The 21,682-nt window shown below is 38.6% G+C and overlaps 1 protein-coding gene across 1 annotated transcript in view; it reads right to left on the minus strand.

Moving 5' to 3' along the window:
* XYLT1 (xylosyltransferase 1) overlaps positions 1-21,682 on the minus strand; it is a 253,315-nt gene that overhangs the window by 44,153 nt on the left and 187,480 nt on the right. The window contains exons 6-7 of the mRNA XM_075179751.1: positions 13,258-13,474; positions 494-670 (exon numbers count right to left, since the gene is read on the minus strand). Coding sequence (XP_075035852.1) covers positions 494-670; positions 13,258-13,474 — 394 coding nt within the window. The remainder of the gene's footprint in view (positions 1-493; positions 671-13,257; positions 13,475-21,682) is intronic.

Consider the following 21,682-nt stretch of genomic DNA (forward strand, 5'->3'; position numbering starts at 1 on the left):
ATCCAAATAGCGCTTTTATTAGTTTTTAAGGAGCCTTAATGGTGATCCAAACTGCAGTATGAGGCTGATTCTAAAAGAGTTGTATTACTAGCTGCCTATGAAGTTTCTAGCTGTGGCTCTATGCTATATATCGTGTGGAGTATTGAGACATATGAAAGCAAATACTGACGCGTGTTTCGCTTAGTTACTTTCTCAAGGCAATCTATAGTAGTATAGCCTGAGATCTGAACGAACTGAGGTTTACTTCTTTATTTTATGACATGAGGAACAAAGACAGGAAAGGAAACAGTTAATTAGTAAAACAATGAAGCTGAGCTGCTGACTGCTCGGCTTGCCCTGGTTAGTCCATTGTATTGCATGCGATAAGGGAAGTTATGGAAAACAAACATTATTGCAACAATATCCTTTTAACAACACAATAGCTAGAATACGGAAATAAAAATATTTGTGTTAGAGAACTCTTAACAAGTGATTGTAATGAAAACATACATACCTGAAAGCGGTGGAAGTCGGAGGGCTTGAAGTCATTTGGAGAGCAGCCACACCAGTCAACAATGTGTTTATACTGACATTTGCATCCTAGTTTTCTATTCCAGTTAGTGATTCGCAAATTATTATCAACCATGGTGTCACAATAAGGGCTGTTTTCCAAAACAGTATGAAAGAAAGACTGAAATGAAAAAAAAAAAAAAAAAAAGATTAAACGTGTGCTAGTCGACAATATCATATCACTCACAAGAAATGAAACGGAAAATATACTAGATGAAAAAGTAGCCAACAATAAGGTATTTATAATAAACTGCACTCAATTTTCTCATATTCATGTGCACCAACTGATTATATGATCTGAAAACACTGCCATTTTCTCAAATACATTTGAATTTATCAGCAGGGCTAAGGGATAACTAGTCCATCAGTCCTCCTCCTAATTTCCTTGTCCTGGCTCTCTCCCCTAGTTAGTACCACCCTATTTTCTTTACCCTGTCACCTGTGTTTGTATATATTTTTGTATCATGTTGTGTTTTGGTTCTGTTTTCTGTATATGTAATGTACGGCGCTGCGGACCCTTTGTGGCGCCTTATAAGTCAAAGATAATAATACTAATAATAATAACTGTTTGCAACAAAGGTACAACATTCTTTCAACCAGGGGCATAACTAGAGACTGTTGGCCCCATAGCAACATTTTGTAAGGGCCCTCATATACCTCCCAATGATGAAAACTAACATATATGTATGTAACTTTGACAGGGAAGGCAGAACCCCCTCATTGGCCCCATAGTAGAAAAAATCCCAAGTTGCATTGTGAACCTTTCATACAGAGGTGCCTTTGACGCCACAAGTTTTCTGCATCCGTGTGAAAGGAGCCTTTCGATACTACTCTATGCTATTGGGGACTTTGCTCTTCCCACTACCTAACTCTCAGTCCGTGGTTTCTTGCTTGTCTCCATCACCTTCCTTACATCATGGCATTGCCTCTGTCACATGCAGCCATGTCCTGATTAACATGATCACATGGCTAGACAGGTCACTACCTCCTTCCAGATCAGCACACTCATTACCTGCTGCTTTGAACATTCTGATGGTCTGATTGGGCATACTCTAAACATTCTGATGATCTGATTGGTTAGAAATCAAATACACCTCGAAATCTAGTAGTTGTTTTCCTACATGTTCTATTGTAGTGAATAGAAAAGGATGAGGGTGTAAAATCCACACTACTATCTTTTCTAATTGCCTTGATACATAACGTGACATTTCCTGAAGATATTTATATTAGAAATGGACTTTAGTATATATTTTAGTCCACCAGCGAAAAAAAGAACACCACTTTAAAATCATCAGTTAGAGGTTTGAATTAGTTTTAAAAATGAGGATTTTCCTTTTTATTACACTTAGATGATACAGCTTAAAAGAATGCAGTTTTTAGATGTCCAAACTATCTACTGGTTAGTTTCTCCACAATTTGTAAATACCAACTTATATTATATTGAATAAAACAAAATAATCAAAAATGTGTTGACATTAATTCTGTTATACTGTTTATATAGCAACATTTTTAACAGTGTTCCGCAATACATTTGCCTTGTTTTCCAGCAGAATTTGGCACTTAAGCGTTCCCAGTCCTACTCCAGCCACAATAGAGAAGAATGAAGCGACTGTCTTTGTCCCAGATGTATTTGTTCTTTGAAATGTGAATCTACAAATACACCATCACTTTATATAGAATAAGACTAAAAAGATAAATAAACATATAAAGTGTCCAAAAATGTATTCAAATCCTTTATCCATTTGGAAAACAGCTGGTTGGATATATGATTTGAATATATTTTAGACAATTTAATATATTCCTTTATTTTGTTTTATTTTATATCAAGTGATTGTGTGTCTACTTTTTTCTTTTGTTTATGTTTTCACTTTTTTGCACTTTGTGTTTAGCGCCATTGTTGGATTCCTTTGTTATTCTTTAGAATAGAAGAAATACCTATACTAACATTTTAAAACCATGTTAGGGACATTTAATACTGTTTCTTTGTACTGTGGAGCACTACAATTCCCATCATTTGATACTTACTAAACATGATTAAAGCACAAAAGAGAGAAGAAGAAGTGCTCTGAAAGCTCTAATGTCTCAACTATATATTCTATATATATGAAAAGGAATAATATCCTATTTTTTTATGCTTTTATATTACACAAGTTAACCCATGCATGATACTCATGCATTCTAGTCAAATCAAGCTACTTAAGGTGTTAAAAAGGTTCTTGTCATGCATTTGGGCCATAGCCCAGGCCTCCTCAGGGGAAGAGCGTTACTTCCCGACGTAAGCGCCCTTTTTTAACGTGGTTTTGTCCACATGTCACCACCTCATCATTTTTCTCCATCACCTCATCCTTCATCTTTATCGCCACATCTATCCAGATGTCTATCCAGACACAGGGATCTCTCTCAGTGGTCCTGAGTATTACACTCCTCTCGCTCTGTCACCCCGGGCAACCACCAACCACTCCCAACTGTCACCCCCGGCAACCACCAACCACTCCCAACTGTCACCCCCGGCAACCACCAACCACTCCCAACTGTCACTTCTCCTTCAAGAAATATATATATAGTTTTTTAAAATCTTTATAAACACTTAACAATTAACAAATTAAATTAACAAATTAAAAACATCTTAGTATACCAAATTTCAGCCCTTTCTGAGTTTTTTTTCCCCACACACACTAAGGGCTAGATTTACTAAGCTGCGGGTTTGAAAAAGTGGGGATGTTGCCTATAGCAACCAATCAGATTCTAGCTATCATTTTGTAGAAGGTACTAAATAAATGAAAGCTAGAATCTAGCCCTAAGAATTTATTAGGTCAGTGTATAACTCCACCCAGCAGGTGGCGCTGCAGCTTGGTTTTTTTTTTTTCACACACACACAGACTAACACAAGCCACTAGGCTTTTATATTATAGATATTAATTTTTTCTTAACATTTTTTTCTTTATTATTTCATTCTGTGCCTGAATTTTCTCCAATCTTTGGAGTAAAATCTACTGAACACGATTGTCATGCTCTTTTGGGATTTTAAATACTCCTCTGCAATAATAATATTTTATAAATTTCAGGGAACAAGGTAAGGATTGCATCTAACATGCAGAAAAAGACCTATTGTGTAGTTCATTGCGAGACGCATGACATTTCCAGGGACCTAACATTCTAGGGACAAATCTGTAAAACCCCAGACTGTCATGATAAGTAGGCACAGTTGGAAAGTATGCTAATCATATATGTTAGTGTTTCCATAAACTGATAGATGTCAAAACACCTGATATGCCATATAGATTATTTATCTATAAACTATTTACTCCTAAACCTGTTTTAATTATGCAGGTTCAGGAAGTTATGAGTGCGAAGGAACATTGCCTTCCTCTTGGGCTTGAAACAGCAGATTATATTATGATAAGTACTAAAATATATATATATGTATATATATATATATATATATATATATATATATATGTATAAATAATCACACTATTGTTGTCTTTCACATGTTTCTTATATATGGTATGCAGCCTGTGAAGACCACAACTTTAATACACCTAATTAAGAATATATTCAGTACGCATACACAATATCACCCCTTATTTTTGGCTATGGTTCCAGAAATACTACACTATCAGGCACTTTGCTTTCTTCCCCCTTTCTCTCTCTCTCTCTCTCTCTCTATATATATATAAGCATGATACAGATGCCACTTTATCAGATATGTTTTTCATTTTGTTTGGTCTGAATACCCCTCCGCATGACCTGGAGAACTGCTAGGCTCCTATGAATGAGCCCCGTAGTTCCGAGTATACAAACCCGCTGTTTATGTTCCACAAGGTCAAACAGTGTGGTTTATATTAAAGATTCTCCAGACTGTCATGCCTAGAAAATTATTATTTACTGGCAGCTGCTGGAATAAACATCTCATGCACCATGGGGTTTGCATGGTAGGAGTTATACTGGTAAAAGGGAGTTTAATAGTCTAGATATTGGATATTGCCTAGAATACCCTTTTGATTAACAATGCATTTATTTGCATGTTCCACAAATAAAGGTAAAACATTCAGATTCTAAAAATAATTGTTCTGTGGATTCCATTTAATTTCATGATTTACTCTTTTAGTCACGTAACCGATGCTTGTTGCAGTATGTAATTTATATTTGGGATGAGGCAGCAACATAGAAAAGAAGAGGAGATAATCTGTATCGCGATGATTACTGTAATTTGTATAAGTTCCATTGATGATACAAATAAGGAATAAAATACTGCTGGATAGAAGGGGGAAGTCTGCTCTCTAAGTGCAACTGTTGTGTACTGACTTAATGGGAAATATATACACTATCTACAAGATAAGATTATATATTATTTATCTTTAAATGGACAATAAACATATGGAAGTCTTTTTATTGTGTCGAAATAACATGACTCTTTTCATACTTGTATTTTATATGTCAGGTCAGGAGCTGCTATGTTATGTGGATCAGAAGCAATTGTAAGTGTGTGTAAATGTTGTCGTACAAGCTCCATGCAGTCTCTTCTTGCTTCTCTCTGAATCTACCTAGCTACAAACAGGTGTTCAAATCTTAAACATTGTTATATGACAAAAATGTGCATTGTTATAATCTGAGCGTGCATGTAGAAGACAAGGGGGTCCGCGCACCTGCAGGACTTGCAACAATGTCTTTCTGAAGGTGTTAGGGCACAAGTAACTCCACCATCAGGATTCTTAAAATAGTAGCAAGGTTGCGGCAACAATATCAGACCTCTCCTAGCTCCTGACATTGTAAAACATCTCCCACACTCAGGGCATCTTCTCTCCTCTGCAGTCGTGACACACTTTCTCTGTGTACTCCCCACTGCATCTCATCCCTCCTCTGTGGGGGCAGCACCACACTTGTTTGGGCCCTGACACCACCTCTATGATGTACACTCAGACCTTCCTAGGTTTCTCAATGCTGCCTCACTGCTACACTTCCCTTTCCAGAGGGTCTATCTCTCTTAAATGCAGCCACGTTGCTCTACACTGATATTCCCCTATCCTGGCGTCTCTCGCAGAACTCGGTCAAGTCCTTATTCTGGGGATTCTTCTTCCCTGAAGGTCCTCTTACTTGAGGTCTTACCACTTCCCTGCCTGGGATCTCCACAGCCGTAGCTTAACATAACACTGCAGGGGACATTACACAGTGATTGGCCAGACGTCCAATCGGCTCCATTGATGACCAGCCAATGCCCACAGTTCTTTTTCAGACTTATTTTGGCTGTCAGCCAGGGTGAAGTTACCGTTACAGACATGGGTTTGAGTAACTCCTAGATGGTGTGTTTCCTTGTGCCTGAAACCCTTGCATTACTACTAGTACAAGGAGAGAGGCTAATGGGTAAATATGACTATACAGTGACGTTCTCATTTAAATATACAGTTGTGTAACACATTCCTAAATGTAATAAATGAAGCAGAAACATTTAGCTGTAAAGATGCTTCGTCTCTCCTCTCTGTGTTCATACATTTTCATAGAAAAACACATTAGAATGAAAAGGATTTGTATTGTGTGTGTATTGTACAATTAAAAGCTCACTACAAGTAGAAAAGTATATAGCAGCCATGTGCATTTGCAAGTCACCATATATGCTTTAATTAAAAAAAAAATGGATATCCCTGCCAGAATTGCATCATTTAACGTGATTGGATGGGATGTTCAGCAGAAATGACGCATACCTGGCTGCATGTAGAGCACTTGAGTGGTAAATGTCATGCGTTCGGCTTATATCTACTCATGTGATGCCCTCTTCAACCAGTTATGCCTCTATGCTGCTGAATCTTTCAGCAAAAATGCTATTTTGTTGGGTTTTAGTAGTGAAGTGAATGGGTCTGGTGGGAGGGAGGCCAGCTCTTTCAGAAGTCTGGGAGACTCCCCAGAAGAGTAGGCAAATGTGCAATAAGACCTTTAGACATTTTTTGACCCCTGCACTGAGCCTATTTGGGCTCTTATGATCTCATCACATTCCGACTTCACTCTTACCCTGTTTATTTCAGAAGACTTTGCATTTTCAGAAAATACAATTGGTTTATTTATAACCCAAGAGTAGAATGCAGAGAAGTTTCAGGGAAGTGGTACAGTAGCGGAAAATAACACATTTGTTATACATATCAGAAATTATAGTTCTGCAACCAGGTGATAAAGATTAACTGTAATATATTTCTGAATAGCTGCTGGGCTCCCGTCAAGAATGGTATCGCTAACTTAGCATAAAGGGGTGCCAGGAGAGCAAATATGCAGCTAATATTTTCTTTACACAAACATAATGTGTTTATTTGTCTGGTGATTACATAGGATCAACAGATAATAAAGAAAAATGAGCTTGTTTAGAAGAGGGCCTCCCCTCTTTCAAATGTGGATGCCTCTCATTATTTCACAAATGGGGAGACAGAAATTTGGTTCCTCCAATACTGTGGGGGGTTTTCGTACCCCTTTTTCAAGCAAAGCGTGGGAGTGGGATCACAGGCAAAAATCAAGCAGGGACACACTCATTTGAAAGCGGAGACTTTCACCTTCATGCCTGGGACTGCCCTTGTTTTATTGGGTTTACATAAATCTACAAAACACATATTGTTTTCAGACAATGTTTCTGTTAAATGTCGGCTCATCGCGCTGGAAAATTTCATTTGTCCTATCAGTTCCTATAAAATGTAAAGTGGATGCAATAAATAAGGGCGAAGGTCATGGTTCCCATTATATTATGGAAAGACCACAAATATCCATGCAGCTTTCAGCTCTGGCTCCCATTTCTAAGCCTCGGGCACTCAATATCAGAGACACAGCAATGGTTTATTCTTTTTCATTAAACTGTGTGGAGGCTGAAAATCCTTTACATAAAAATAAGATTACTATGGATGTTACAGCCTGGATATTAGAGGGTCAAACATAACATGAAATTGCTTCTTAAAGTGTTTCACACTGGCTACTTAAGAAGATAAAATGGTTTAACTTAATTGATGCTGAAGTGACTGTCTTTTATAATGCTGCAATGCTATAGACTGAATTACCTTTTAAAACATTATGTTCCGTATATACAGTCTTTAAAGTCCACTGTGCCATTTATTGTAAATCTTTTCAGCTTCACACAAGTGTAGGTATTAACGCAGCTATCGGGCCCCCAGTCTTACCTACAGGACTATATATTAAAAGGTGGCAATAGGAATGGTTTTCTATCACCATTATCACAGTGATCGAAAACCTATCAGCAAGACTTATTAATAAAATATTGTGAGGGGCATCTGAATACGCATCTGAATACTGGCCGGGAGTGGTTAGAGAAGACTGATCTCTTGCTCAGGCCACAGTCCACTGTCCAGGGATGTGTGCTGGGGCAAGCCAGTTCATGCATGTGCAGCGGAATCGAAAGCCCTGACTTGGGCTCTTAGTTTCATTATTTAAAAAAAAATGTTTAAAATTATATAAAAAATATTTGAAAAAATGTATCATTTTAATATTATTCACAGTAGAAATAAATGCCTTTTTGAATAACAAAGAATTTTATCATTGAATATCTCTTGCTATCGCCGTCCTAAGGTGGCTATAGCAGAAGAAGAATCGCCAATCCTTGTTATAGGCTTCCCCATGCTTGGCAAAACACCCGATTGTGACGGAGATAGAGCTTTTCTCCCTTTGACAAATAGAGCCCCTAGTGAGGGACTGGAAGCACACAGAGTGAAATCTATGCACAAACCAAAGTTATTGAAAAGTGAATAGGGTGGAGTTGGAAATGAGAATTACTAATTGTGACTTCTCAGTTCTCATAGACATCACCAAAATGTACAAATCAATGGTGATCCATATCGGTGATACAATGTGGGCAGACAGTGGGCTGACTCATATGTAAAGTACCAGAGACATCATCCAAATGTGCATTTTTGACAGGTTGAAAGCACTTGTTACATAATTGTGTGACACTAGCCGGCACTGTAACATCAAGCATGCCTGACGCAAGTGAGCAATGTAACAGCTATGTGTATGGGAGAAAATAGATCAACTGCTACAAACAATCATATTCCAGCTTTCATTAATCTGACACGCGCCTGCCTGGGCGATAGGGCAAACAAAACATGGAGGTATTTATCGAGCCCCAAATTAACACCTTTCGTGAATATACTCGTCACCTGCACAGAAATGTTGTGGGCTGTGTTGCCGTAATGAGAATGCATCCTTACAATTCACTGGGAGCTAAGGACAACACTGAAATGGGGGAGGGGTGATGTGACTGGCTTCCATAATGTATTGATAGGCTGCATTCTTATACATCTTGGCTGAACCCACCCACAAAATGGCTCCCTCCATTGTGTGTAGGTGATAGCTACACTTTAACATGACAGGTATAGATAAATAATGTCAATGTTTTCGCCAGTTATTTTGCAATTAAAATAAACAGCAGATTGAGAGAAAGTGCAATTCTGGGGGACAAATATCAGGATCTATAAATAAATAGCACGACATTAGCACTAGTGTACTCTTCCAAATAATCCCCCTGCCATCATTTAATGCTACATGACAACCCAGTGAATATGTGTTTTATGCTTGAATTGGCTGGTTAAATGATAAAGGCAATGCATTCTCACTCGAGCGCAGCAAAACTCCCCAATTATCCATTGCCCTGTGTCCTTTCATAATGATACAGAATTTTTCTGCAAGATAATGGACGAAAAGGTTATCAGAATTGAGAGGAAAAGGTGATTGCAACTGAAATGGAATTAAAATGGATTATTTAACATGTGTGCTGAATTCCACCAGTCGCATTATGACAACCAGCAGCCTGGGAGATGCGCAATGGCCTAGATTTAAAGGATGAAGTGGTGATAAAAAAAACTCCTCTGTGCTCAGGGAAAATATTCACACCCTATGCTACTGATTATCCTGCTCCAAACATGAACTGTGCAGCTGATCGTTTACATTCCTTCATGTTTGATACAGTTTGGCCTATAGGATTGTTGTAATCTGAATTTAAATATGTATTTGGCACCAAGAGGATTGAGGATGCCCTGAAGCCTACATGCCAGAAGCATTTGTATATATATCCTGGAAGGTTTGTGCATTGATGTTCCTTTTCTAAAGTCAACAGATTTATGTATTGCTTGTATGAGCTGCTTTGCTTTTAAACAGAATACTTAAATGGACATCAAATGTGGTACATAGTAAGGGTGGAAAAAGACACAGGTCCACCTATTTTAACCTTTCATAAATTCTAATTTGTTGATGCAGAGGAAGGCAAAACAAACTGCCAGTGTGACAGTTACCAATTAAGGCAATCTGATGATTCCCTGGATCAATCATACCTATAATACCCTCTTTTAATTATAGCTACACATGCCACGAGGTAAGGAATTTCACAGACTACTTAAAAAAACCTTCCTATGCTGAGGATGAAACCTTCTTCTATTCACACTCCATAACCCCTTGTCCTCCTCATGGTCCCTGGTATAAAAAATGTAGCAACTGTTAGTAACGACCTGTGTTGTATTTATACATATTAATTAGGTCATCTCTAAGTCTCCTTTTTACCAAAATAGACAAGCCTAGTTTTTCTAACATCTCTTCATGAGATAGCACTTTCTTTTATTCTTTTTCCTCCCATTTATTAATGCATTTACCCACCTCTGAGCCCTATCGAGTTCTCTTATGTATTTCTTACAGTGAGGTACCCAAGACTGCCCAGGTGGCTACCTTACATTTATCTACATTAAATTAAAAGTCCCATTTCAGAACCCAGTTTGCCATTTTGTCAAAATCTTATAATAGCATGTTACTATGCTGCTCTGAGTTAATAACCCTATATAGCTTTGTCTCAGCAGCAGGTAGTTTACTTTCTAGGCCTCCAAAGTCAATAATAATATGACTGAAAAGGACAGAGCAAAACAATGATTCCAGAGATAAACCATTAATAAATTTGTCCCCTTTTGAATATATTGGGCCTGATTCATTAAGAAAAGTAAGGCAAAAAATGAGTAAGTTTTCTCTTGGACAAAACCATGTTACAATACAAGGGGTGGAAATTATTATTTTTTTATTTTGCACATAAGTTAAATATTGGTTGTTTTTTCATGTATAACACAAATACTTGAAAGCTTATTTGTGCATGGAAATTTAAAGTTGATTTATGACATGCCCTACCCCAACTATAAATCTTGCATCACATTTTAAATGTACATCCCCCTCCAATGCAACATGGTTTTGCCAAGGTGCAGAGTTACTCATTTTCCTTGCTTTACATTGCTTAATGAATCAGGGCCATTATGTTTATAATTACCATTTGTCTTCTATTTTTCAGCCAGTTCTCTGCACACAATTTTTCCCCTAGGCCTAGTACTCTTATATTATGTACCAGATTGTTATGTGGAACACTATCAAGTGTTTAGCAAAATCTAATGTTATCAATCGCACAACTACAATCAACTAATCTCTCTGCCTCATAAAACTCATGCTATAATTGTTTAGCATGACACGTACTTCATGAATCAGACTGGTACTGTGTTATCAAATTATTTTCTGCATCCTTTAGAATCTTTTTAAATAATTTACCTACTACTGAAGTCAGGCTTACATAATTTCCAGGCTTTGATGCTGTTTCTTCCCTATTTGAAGATTGGTACCTGTACTGACTCATTTTAGCAATGAAGGAGTCTATAAACATAAGAAATATTGGTCTATCAATAATTGAACTTAGTTCCTTTAGTAAACATGGGTGGATATCAGTTGGGCTGAATACTTATCTGTCGGGCCTATTTACCAATAACATTTCGTAGAGGCAGCTGAACATTATTCATGTGCCTCTGCGATACTGACAAGGACCGGTATGTCTTAACTTACCACTTTGCTGGGCCAGTTTTGGGGGATGTAAGGAGGCATGACACAGCTAGTTGATTCGTGCATGTACAGTGGAACTGAAAGTCCAGGAGACTCAGCAAATCTTCACTATTGTCAGCATCAACCCATTGATAGATGGGGCAAAAAGGAAAAAGAAAGCCCTATTCCCAGTGAGTATCTGTTTAATAAATAACCCCCTTAATGTTGTTTAGGCTTGACTGCACCTCTTCCTATGATAGCAGCTGGTAAAGCTTACAATAGGCTATTGCTACACAACCTATTTCCTGGCATTTGTTTCTTCCTTTGTGAATAAAGGCAAAAAAAACATATTTGAAAGCTCAGCATTCTCTTTGTCTTCTATAATTATGTTACAAAGTTTATCTATTAGTGGCCCAACATTATCCAATTTATTCTTCTTGCTATTTATATCCTACAAAATGATTTGGGATTGGGATTGGTCTCGCTATCTTCTAGCAATCCGTTTTCAGTTTCCGTATTTGCTAATATGATTTCCTTTATACAAATTTTGCTACATTACTTGTATTTCTATAATTAATTTTTACCCACTTCCATTTATAACAATAGAGATTGCTACTAACATTCTTAAAACTAGGATTCAATAATGAGAGTAAGCAGGTGTGCCTAACTGAAAAATCATTTGGTTGGGTAGTACAATTTACTGGAATAACGCTACAACTTGCTGAAATAACTTTTATACTTGTAATATGACTGATATTGGCCACTGAAGACTCAGAAACACACTGTTGTTGCCATGTGACAGATACGTTTGTGAAGACATGACCTTCCTTCACAACATAAGCAAAACCTGTAACCATGGAAACAACCTGTGGTCTGCATTACATGCTTCCATAATTACCAGTGTTGATATGGTGAGCCACTTCCTAACAACCTCTCTGTTTATGGAAACAACATTTTTTCAAGTTGTTTTAATTTTTTTGTCTTTAAAGCTGAAAAAAGTAGAATGTAGGGTAGAAAAGCTGCAATTTTGAATAGATAGTATATTCACTGCCATGACAAATACCCAACTTATAAACTATATCTAAGGTCCGTAACACTATTATGCTAAGTCAGTGGTTCCCAAACTGTGTGCCTAGGCTCCCTGGGGTTCCTCGGCGATCTCACAGGGGTGCCTCGGCCAGGGCCAGTGGTAAGCAAGGCGGGAGACTACTTAGTAATTATTTTGGCTATGGGGTGCCTTGAAAAAATTATGGAGGCCCTAAGGGTGCCTTGAAGTGAAAAAGTTTGGAATCCACTGTGCTAAGTGGTACAATGTAGGCATGTGTATGCTGTGATCTCAAAATGCCAGCAATGTGTAGCTACAGCATATCTGCAATTTATTGATTGATTTGGACACACAACCACACTCTACAAACCATCCTGGCCATAGCCTGATCAGCCCAGCCATTCCCCACGCAATCACATCCCAGTCTGCCTCAGCCACAATTGTAGACTTTAGTCCAGTCATTTTGCCAGTAGTAAACCGGAACTGTTGAAGGAAAACTAGAATGCTGGGAAGCATACTAAAATAACTGAATAAAAATATACCAAGCTGATCACAAAAAAAGGTGGGCTAGAGAAATGATAAGTAGTTTGTTATCATGTATGAGCAATTCAACAATTCTCCTAGCACAGAAGTGTCTGGCTGATATATTCCCTTTAATATAGGTTAATGAAGACGAGCATACAGCGATTTAATAAGGTTGTGTTCGGAGTGCTGGAACCATGTAGGGCTCTACACAGAACTCTGTTAAAATGACAGTGCAGACCGGCTTAAAGAGTCTTCTTTTACTAATCACCAGTCTCCATGGTTTCATATAACACTGACAAGGTGTATATTTAACATACCTCTGCTGGAAGCAGTGTGTAGGAATAGAATTGTTTCATCTTTGTAACTAGATCATCATTGGAAAAGGTCACGTATTCCACAAATTTCCTGTTGAGTAGAAACCAATCTGAGCCGCCATCTACAGTAATGCCTTCTGGGATCTTCCTGTCCCCAAGTCGCCACATGTGTGTGTCACATTCCAGGAACAGCCTGTCCAGACCCTGTTTCCTGATGAATCTAAAATAAAAGGGGAGCCATCACTGAACCAAATTTAAATAAATACATATATAAATAAAAATATATATTAATAAGAGCGGTCTTGGTAAAGACATTTTTCCAGGATACATTTTCACATAAACATTAAAACACTTGGGGCCTGAGTCATTAAGGAGAGCAAAGCATAAAAAAAGGAGTAACTTTGCACCTGGGCAAAACCATGTTGCATTGGAGGAGGAGGTAAATTTAAAATGTGGGTACAGATTTATAGTTGGGGTAGGGCATGTCCTAGATCAACTTTAAATTTAAGTATAAAAATAAAGCTATCAAGTATTTGTGCGCTGGATGAAAAAACAGCCGGTATTTAACTATTATGCAAAATAATATACTAATTTGCACCCCTTGCCTTGTAACATGGTTTGTCCAGGAGCAAACTTACTCCCTCTTTTGCTTTGCTCTCCTTAATGACTCATGCCCTAAGATTCAAAATATGTTGGTACATCTACGGTAAAATTCTAAACCTCACAAGCTGTTGGTAAAATGTTAAACAATAGATCTACAAAGAGATTTGTTTCTTTTCCTAAACACCCAGTATATTTAGGATCTTGTCACTCTGTTACTTAAATATCGACAAACACTGTAATGGTATAAGTAAAATCTAACGGTCTTACCACTGTCTACATTATGCATCCAGCAAAAATGAATTCTGCAGCGTTAGATCACAATTGGATTGTGTGTCGAGAAATTACTCATTGTTTGACTTACAAAGTGATCGGATTGAAAAAGATTAAACTGGAAAATGTGTATCTAAATTATAAATTCATGTTATTACAAACAAATGCAATAGTTAATTTGTAAAATAAATAACTAGATAAAAACTATGTGCCTGACTAACCTTAGTATCTGGCTGATTCTGAAACTAAATTCTGGATCCAGTACATACCTAGTTTGCACTATCTTGAGTCTCATTCTTTTACCAATGGAAAGGTTTTGAAATATACTGTATTATGAGGTTAAATTAAGCTCACTCTAGTGGGTATATTTACTAAACTGCGGGTTTGAAAAACTGGAGATGTTGTCTAAAGCAACCAATCAGATTCTAGCTGTCATTTTGTAGAATGCACTAAATAAATGATAGCTAGAATCTGATTGGTTGCTATAGGCAACATCTCCACTTTTTCAAACCTGCAGTTTAGTAAATCTAGCCCTAGGTCTGTAACTGTGATGTTTATACAGTTTATAATCCTGTTGCAATCCTTATTTAGCATACAATGTAGGCTACATTATGTATACCCCAGATCCAGTGTGAAACATGTTCTTCTAAGAAAAGCAAATAAACAATGCAAATGACTACTATAATCAGAGAACACAGCACAGATAAACAAAACTTACATAACTTTCTTATTTATAAATAACATAATGTCTGAGTGACAGGAAAATAACACAACCATACCATATAATTGTTGCTCAAGAATTGTCATTGGCAATGACTGAAATACAATTTTAGTTTTAAATAGGTCACACTTCCTTGTGAGGAGAATGGGAGGTACAGCGGCAGCTTTTAATGCCGACAGTAGAATTGGAGGCAATAATGGATCATTTTAGACTAAGTTGCTCCATAATTACAAATATAATAATATGTACTTATCTACAAGCACCTTGAAAAGCAAAATTACTAATAATTTCTGTTTGCATTTGTGTCCTTTTCTATTAGAAATGGCTGCTTTCAAGTTATTGCAGATGACATATAAACCTATGGCTCCGCATAGTACAATGCTGGCACTTGTTATGCAAAATGGGGCATTTTTATTTACCTTAGAACAGCTTTATGATAATGATGAGACAAACATCAAAACTGCAAACACATCTGAAGAGTGATTCTTATTTCATGGTTGTCAAACAGGACTCTATCTGTACTGTTAACAGAGGCGAACGCAGGATTTAGAAGGGGGGGTTTTCGCTCCCCCCCCCGGGAAAAAAAAAATAGAGCGAGAGAGAGAGCATCCACGGCAGTGCTGTATTATACTACAATATAGCACTGCCGCGGACGCTTCTTTGACAGCGCCGCGGCTGCTGTGGAGTACCGTTGGTTCCCGGAGGGAAGGGGTTTCTGGGGAACCAGAAACCCCCCCTGCGTGCGCCACTGGTTAATACGTCATGCCTTACTTTCATGGCACAGTAAGGGTCACTTACACAAATGCAAAATCCCAGAGCAAATGCTCTTTTGTGAAGTCATGTTTCTCATGTTCTGCAATTGCCTCTTATATTTGTTCTTACAGGGAAGCACATGAGTTTGTGTAATCTGTGGCACTGCAAAGTGTGCACTGCCTGATAGGAGCAAGGCAGCACGGTAACTTAGTGGTTAGCACTTCTGCCCAGGGCCGGATTAACCATAGGGCTAACTGGGCTACAGCCCAGGGGCCTATGGCATCCAGGGGGCCCTTGAAAGTGCTCAGCAGCACTATTGATCGGTCGGGGGTGGGAGCACTTTCACTGCGGTCCTTCTCCACTCCACTTTCACTGCGGTCCTTCACTGCTGTAGTCTCCTTACTGAGGAGATCTCGGGGGGGGGCATCACGGGGGAATGGAGGCCCCCTTAGCCCTGTACACAGACAGGGTCGGACTGGCCTGTTGGGGAGCCGGGGTATCCACCGGTAGGCCCCGACCCTGAGGACTCCCTTCTACGTTGGTGGGGGTAGCGGGTACCTTAAAAAAATAAAATAATAACATTCAGTTCGCACTAAATGTCAGGCGTGACGTCATCACGCCGGACGTTGAGTGAGGAGTGGCGCAGAGAGGAATCAGCAAGAAGACAAGAAGAGAAGAAAGAAAGAGAAGAAAGGAAGAAGCCGATAGTAAAGGTAAGTGAAGGAACGGAAGTAAGGGGAAGCAAGAGTGTGAAGAGGGGCAAAGGCAGCATGGCAGAGAGTGAAGGGGGGCCAAAGCAGAATGGCAGAGTATGAAGGGGGGAAAAGAAGCATGGCACAGGGTGATGAAGGGGGGCCAGGAGAAGGGGGGAGCAAAAGCAGCGTGGCACAGGGTGATGAAGGGGGGCCAGGAGAAGGGTGGCCAAAGCATCACGGCAGAGTGTGATGGGGAGCAAAAGCAGCATGGAGAGTGCAGTGTGATCATAAGGGGGCACAGCATGGTGATGAAGGGGCACAGTAATCTGTGTGTTATGGCACAGCAGGCTTGTGGCAATGTAATGTGTGTGGTAGGTGGTGGATAACTAATGGGTGCTATTTTGTTTGTGGGGTGATGGTGGGGCAATTTCATTTTATAGTGGGGACTATTAATTTAAGATGGGGTGGTATTTATTATACGTAAATTCTATTAAGTTATTGCTGGGGCTGTTTGGAGGGAGGGAAATAGGTTTATTTATTAAATGCGAATACTATTACTTTAATGTTGGGGCTGGAGGAAGGCCTAATTATCACTCATGTGTCCTATTGATTAACACCAGGGCTGGTTGGAATTTTCTAAATGTACCCATTTATTTTTTCCAAATATGGCCCCCAACATTCCAGGATCCAGTCAAGCCGCAACTAAAGAAACCAGCAGCCACAGGTGGTGAAAGTGACAAGAACAGGTAGGAGAGAGCAGGAGAGTGTGTGAAATGTTGTGATTCTAGTAGGACAATCCCAATTTTTGGTGACTGTTCAATCTAAGGTCAAGACTGTGTAATCTTTATATACACACTGCATTCTTTATATACTACACTATGGTGCTAGCTGTCCTTTGTGAGCTGACCACTACCACTCTAGTGTCTGGTCTCGCCTCTATTATGGCTGGCCACACCCCCTCTGGTGAGCCCCTAGTGCTGCAGTCCCCCGGGGGGCCCTTCATGCCCCATTCCGCCACTGTACACAGATATAATAACTGATTTGCGGGAGGGCACACAGCCTTTTTCTCTCAAACCCCCTCCCAAAAAACTCTTGATGGGACACTTCTGGCACCTTCCTAAGACATAAATGAGGCTGCGTAATTATCTGTATAATGTAGGCACACAAAGAAGCATTGCAGGTATACAGTTTTTGTAATTTGTAAATGACCAAGCAATGTATAAGGTTTTCAGTTCACAATCATTGATACTTAAAGTAATGCTACCTCTGGCGTAGGAGGTTTTTCCTCCTCCAGGCCAATGAAAAGGCCACAGGTCAGGGAGTACGGTGACTGGGTTGGTCTGTTCATTTTTTATTTATTTATTTTTTTATTTTAAATTAAAAATAAAATAAAAAAAAATTAAAAATTTAATATTTGCCTGTTAATATTTGAATTAGTATATAGTTCTGAATTATTTCCAATGACTTTTTTTTATTAAAATATGGGATGCTGTAGACACTTGCACAATGGAGAGATAGGAAAACGGAGGGATTGGCCCAGAATTAATGGCCTAGTGCGGCAGACAACTTTAGGTGACAGGATAAGTAGGATGCTGTCAGTAGTGTCCAGAGAACTGCAGTATAGTCTAGTGGTGGGTCAGAAGCAGAACTGATCTCACTGCCAATATCTCAGCGCATGCGGTCAGCATTACACTGTGACTAATCTCCTTCCTGCCATAAAGCTAAGCTCTCGTTCATATTTTCAACTGCTAAACTATGTTTTAGGATTAACACATCACCAACCAAGTGTATGCAATAATCTCTCTGCAAATGTACAGTATATTTATTTTGCTACATAATAATAATCCTATATGTGGCTAATAAATTAAAACATCCTTTAAATTTGCAACCTGTTATGTTGACAATTATTTTTAGAAATTATCTAAATACATAGCAAATAATGGCATAGGTAAAATAAAATATATCACCAAAACAATGGTATTTTTTGCATATTTCTTTTTAGAATCTTCTACATTCTATTTCTGAGAGTTTTCTGTTTTATCTTTGGGGACCACATAGACGGAACCTGTTTATTTGGGATAAACAGAAACCAGGCTTTCCTTATTGGCTATAAGTGAGTCCGCCCATACCACATAAGCCCCGCCCCCTCATATAATCAACCCTGCTTGCCTCACATTAAGCAATGTATCTATAGTCCCCTCTTGTGAAACTTTGTGCTATTTTATGCAAAATAATATTGTAGCTTAAAGATTATTTCCTATTAGATGAGTAATTATTCTCAAAATGTACAGCGGTGAACAATATAGAACAGAGCTATTTAAAAGCTGCTATTTTTTATTTTTTTTTACCGATGATATATTGCTAATGAGTTTCATGTTTGAATGCATATTGACCCCACAGTTTGCCCCCAATTTGTGTTTTCCACGCTGGGAGTGTTACAGGACAGAGTAATGAAGGAGATGCAGGAAGTGATCATTAATTATAATGACACACATTGACAGGTATAACTCAGAGAATCATTTCTCAACCTACAACAATTATCAGCTGTGTTATTAGATACATGTTTTAAACCATTTATTTAAGTGTTGTATTTAAGATGCAACAATTGTAGCTATGTTACGTATAAAAAAAACCTCAATGGTGATTGTAGTTCACCATGGTCTATATATATTGGCTAATGGTCTGTTTACAACATCTAAAGGCAGTTTAAAGAAAAAATTACCAATACCTAGAATCTCTAAGTCTAAAAATAATATCTAAAAAGTGCAGCTAATGTAATGCAATCAAACTTCTATTGGCAAAATAGTCAATTATATATTGTAAGGCCACAGTTGTGTGTCCGATACATGGTAAGTGGTTACAGACAATGCATTGGACAAAGAAATCCCTGTTACTTACATTTATTTGTTCTGAAGATGTTGAAGTCATTTTGATCCAGGTCTTGTTATTGTGTCTGTCAATACACTTAAAGGACCTCATTTAGAGTCGGACGCAATGTCCGTTTAAGAAGTGTAGGAATGGGAGTGTGCCGCAGCTTGGTAGGGTATTACGAGTGGAAAGCAACCCCAGTTACATCCCACTCTTAATACCCTATGGAGCTGTGAGCAGTTCCTGTAGCTAGGTAACCGCTTGCGCCACCTAATTCCTGCCGCACAGCTTTAGCCCTGTTTTGACGTGTGTTGCGTCTGCGCCTCACTGCGACTAGGATGTATTTACATGGTCACGCCTTCACAATTCCGCGTTCCTCCCATTCTCTCGTAGTGAGTCGCAAGCTGTCGCAAGTGTTAATTGTGTCCAAGATGCAGGCGGATTTGGTGCTTTCTGCACATGCGTGGTAGTGATTTTTGGATAGATGCGCCTAAAACGGACTTTGTGTCCAACTCTAAATGAGGTTCTTAATCTTACTTGGTACTATTGATGTGAGAAAAGTTTCTATCTCTCTTTCATATATCTAGTGAGCAGAATAATAAAGATACACACATTTAAAGGGGAACTCCGCCTACAGCAAAATTCTACTGTCCGGATTTGTTTCTTTTCTTTGGCGTTACTTATGACATCAGAACTGCTGTGTAGATACAAATGAATCCAATGCATAGACCTGGACTTATATCCAAGGGCAACAAAATTAAACAAATTTTCCTGGACAGTAGAAGTATCTCAACGTGGAGTTTAATTTTTAATAGATTTAAAATAGCTCTAAAACAACATTAGGGTGGAATGGAACATGTATTTTATTCAGAATGTGGTGTTCCTCTTCAATTCAGTAACCTGTCTACTCTAAGTTGACGGGATCTTGCCAACATACTGTGTATGATAGAAATGTTATTTCTTTCAGCCTACAAATAAATACGAGCCGATGTCTAAGAATATTCTATATTACGCACTATATATTTGCAATGTGAATCTGAGTTTTGTGTAAGCACAGGATGCATTGAGAATACCGTTTTTCTATGACAAATAATAAACCTGTGAAAATCATGTGCTTTCCTCTATTTTGATTTACCAGCTTACAAAAATAACAAGAATAGCAATCTCTGTGATAAATCCTTCTGCACCAGAACTGTACTGCAGGGGTTAATTCAGCAATAATTAGTGAGCAATGAGGTTGTGTCAGACTTAATGTCCCATTAACGCAGTCAGGACCATGAAAGAGAATGGGATATGCAGGAGCACGAGCTACGAGGCTAATTGCAGTATACCGGTTACATGGTACATCCATTCTGTTACTTATGAAATGTAGCACTTGTATGTGTAACCCGCATCAGATACAGTGGAATTTACCCTTTATTAGATCATCTGGGGTTTCATAATAATCAGCCTCTCTCTGTAAAATTGATAGAAATTTGCTGCAAAATTGCATAAATACATTAAACATTTCTATTATGTATTTACCAGGACATGGCATAGGTGAGCAGACTAATGAAATAATAAGTAAAGGTAGTGTCCTTTAGAAATGCTTGAATGCTGTGCTTTTCCAGTAAGTGATCATGGGGTCTATTTACCAAGCATTTTTCCTGTGGTTAACCCCCGAAAACAACAGTTTTCGGGGGTTTACCGTGAAATCACTATGTACCATTGAAGCATTGCAGCAGATATCTCAGATATCTGCTGCTTTGCATTTCCTATCGTTTTTCTCAGCACTCCCCATAACAGTGTATGGGAAGTGCTCAGAACCGCTATGTATTAAAGGCTAACTAGAGAAAATGTTCTCTTTTTTTACATGTTAATGTACGCCATCTGAAGCTAGCGCCATCTGAAGCTGGCGTACATTAACATATCTGAAAACTTTCGCGCTGTCCAGCTCTGCTCTGAAGAGACAGCGCATGTGTGGAGGGATCATGTGATCCCTCCCTGTCAATCATCCTGCAGTTTGCCGTCCAGTATGCTAGTGCGCATGCACCAACTTTTCAGTCGGTGCATGCGCACTAACAAAAAGGAAAAAAAAAAAAGAGAAGATCATCGCAGCCTTTAAACTTGAGAAAAGACTGCGATGATCAGGTGAGTCACTTCTCAGGGACAGCAGTCTATCGGCAATGCTGTCCCTGAGAAGTTTTTTAATACATAGCCGTTACTTTTCAATCCTTATCAAGGAGATAAGGATTGAAAAGTATCAAGTCAAAAAAACGAAGGGTCATAAATAGACCCCCATAAGAGCTTATTTGCTTCTTACCACCAACGGTACATTTACGGTAGGGTACAGGCTATATATTTCTAGCCCAATGCAAATTTAGTTTGGCTGTAAATGACAGTTCCAGTCCAAGATTCAATTTGATTGCCAGTACACCATGTTTAAAGGGAACAGAACGGGCTGAATGAGAAAGCACTTGAGAGGCAGGGTTGCTAGATGCAATACAGCTTTATATTTATAAGCTGAATACATTTAAAT

The sequence above is a fragment of the Mixophyes fleayi genome, chromosome 7 (genome assembly GCF_038048845.1).
Source record: "Mixophyes fleayi isolate aMixFle1 chromosome 7, aMixFle1.hap1, whole genome shotgun sequence".
Lineage (NCBI taxonomy): Eukaryota > Metazoa > Chordata > Amphibia > Anura > Limnodynastidae > Mixophyes > Mixophyes fleayi.